We start from the raw sequence: 1952 nt of genomic DNA on the forward strand, positions 1-1952 counted from the left end.
CTTTCGATCAAAAACCTAACCAAAACACGTCCGAATGACCTGAAATTTTGCGCACACATCCCAAATGACATGTCAAAGCTACTGCAACTTCCGGAATTCCAATCCGACCCTCGGATCAAAACTCACTATCGGACCGGAGACTTCAAAAATTCAAACTTCGGCAATTCAAGCCTAAATGAGCTATGGACTTCCCAAAATACATTCCGAACACGCTCCCAACCTCGAAATCACCTAACGGAGCTAACGGAACCATCAGATTTCCATTCCGAGGTCGTCTTCACACTATTCCGACTACGGATCACTTTTCAACACTTAAGCTCTCATTTAGGGACTAAGTGTCCCAAAACTCTCCGAAACTCAACACCGAACGTCCCGGCAAACAAATTTAGCAGAAATGAACTTAGGGGAAGCAGTTAATAGGGGATCGGGGCATTAATTCTTAAGACGACCGGTCGGATCGTCACAGTGTTACATATTAGAAAAAGAATCTTGGGAATCATGGATTCTAGTAATGCCAGAAATATTGCGAAAGCGAACAAATGCGGTGATCATGCTGAAGAGAAACAAGAATCTCTAGTGCTATCTTCAGCTCCCACAATCATGAAAATAGCAAGACACAGATTACTCAATCATATCGCGCAGAAATCTGATGCTTACTCCATCATTTTTAATCCCCTACTGCCAATTCTGGTCTGTCTCCTGAACTTGAGCAGGATTTGGACTTAGCTGAACTACTTCAAGCTTCTGCTCAACTGGTTGCAACTCGAAAATTTGATCGTGCTATAAAGTTTCTAAGCTTGTGTAACCAGTCTGCTTCTGCTACAGGTACTCCAGTCCAAAGAGTTGTGTATTATTTTGCTGATGCTCTTCAACACAAAATTGATAGGGAGATAGGGAAAATGCCAATTACTAGAGAAGAAGATATTGAAACGTATTCTAATGATGTAGAAGAGCTTGTCATGGATTTACAACCTGCTGTATTTGCAAAAAGACCATTGTTTCCTTATCGCCAGGCCACTTCATTCACCGGAATACAAGCTATATTAGACAGTATAAAGACTGCAAAAAGGGTTCATTTGATTGATCTCTGTATAAAAAGTGGATCACATTGGGCAACATTTATGCAAACTCTAGCTGATCGAGACGAATGCCCACTCAAACATCTAAAAATAAGTGTTGTTGGAAGGTCTAAAAAGAAGATGGAAGATGTAGGGAGAAGATTGTCAGCTTTTGCTGCTGAGACATTAAACGTATCATTTTCCTTCAACACAGTTGTCTCAGACCTGAGGAATCTTAAAACGGAGTCTTTTGAAGTAGAAGCTGATGAAGTTGTCGCAGTTTACTCAGATGTCATTCTTTGGACCATGTTAGCATGGCCTAACGACATGGATTCTTTGATGGAGGTTATTAAAGGCCTTAATCCTTGCATAGTGGTGCTCATTGAGGGAATAGCAAACACATATCTACCAGATTTTATAGATTCATTCAATGAAACTCTATCTTATTTTAGTGCATTAACTGATTGTTCTGAAGTTCTCCACAAGGGTATACCAATATATGAAGGATTTTACATACAAAAAGTCATCAGAAATATGATAACTGTTAGATAATCTGAAATTTTAGTGACTAAAACCAGAAAAAATAAATGAACAGAAATGGCAGAATTATGTTCCGAGCCCACCAATTCCTTGTGTGTCCTTAAAGAATCTTATCCCCTCACTGTTGCCCAAGGTTAACGGATAAATTCTTCCCAGGATAAAACGGAACTTTCCAACTTAGCGGTAGCGGCACTTCAAACCACTAAGTTATCAGCGAACTCAAAATAATGGTGGAAATCACACGACTTTGACTTACTTTGTTTTGAAAGTAATGATGCAGAAAGAAGAAGGAGATGAAGCAGAAGATTTCAGGATGAAAAATTCTGAAGGAATGGCCGCTTATTTATAGCTAAC

At 39.5% G+C, this 1952-nt stretch overlaps 1 protein-coding gene across 1 annotated transcript; it reads left to right on the plus strand.

The window, feature by feature from the left end:
• On the plus strand, window positions 499-1610 carry LOC109239423 (scarecrow-like protein 7). Its single transcript, XM_019405992.1, has 2 exons — window positions 499-576; window positions 714-1610. The coding sequence occupies exons 1-2, from the start codon at window positions 499-501 to the stop codon at window positions 1608-1610; spliced, it is 975 nt and encodes a 324-aa protein (XP_019261537.1).

Source organism: Nicotiana attenuata, chromosome 1 (genome assembly GCF_001879085.1).
Source record: "Nicotiana attenuata strain UT chromosome 1, NIATTr2, whole genome shotgun sequence".
Taxonomy (NCBI): Eukaryota; Viridiplantae; Streptophyta; class Magnoliopsida; order Solanales; family Solanaceae; genus Nicotiana; species Nicotiana attenuata.

Excerpts from the sequence above, each read along its gene's own strand:
- LOC109239423 (XM_019405992.1), top strand. The coding sequence starts at position 499 with ATGGATTCTAGTAATGCCAGAAATATTGCGAAAGCGAACAAATGCGGT. Across the intron at positions 577-713 it reads AAGAGAAACAAGAATCTCTA|GATTTGGACTTAGCTGAACT; the intron begins GTGCTATCTTCA and ends GAACTTGAGCAG.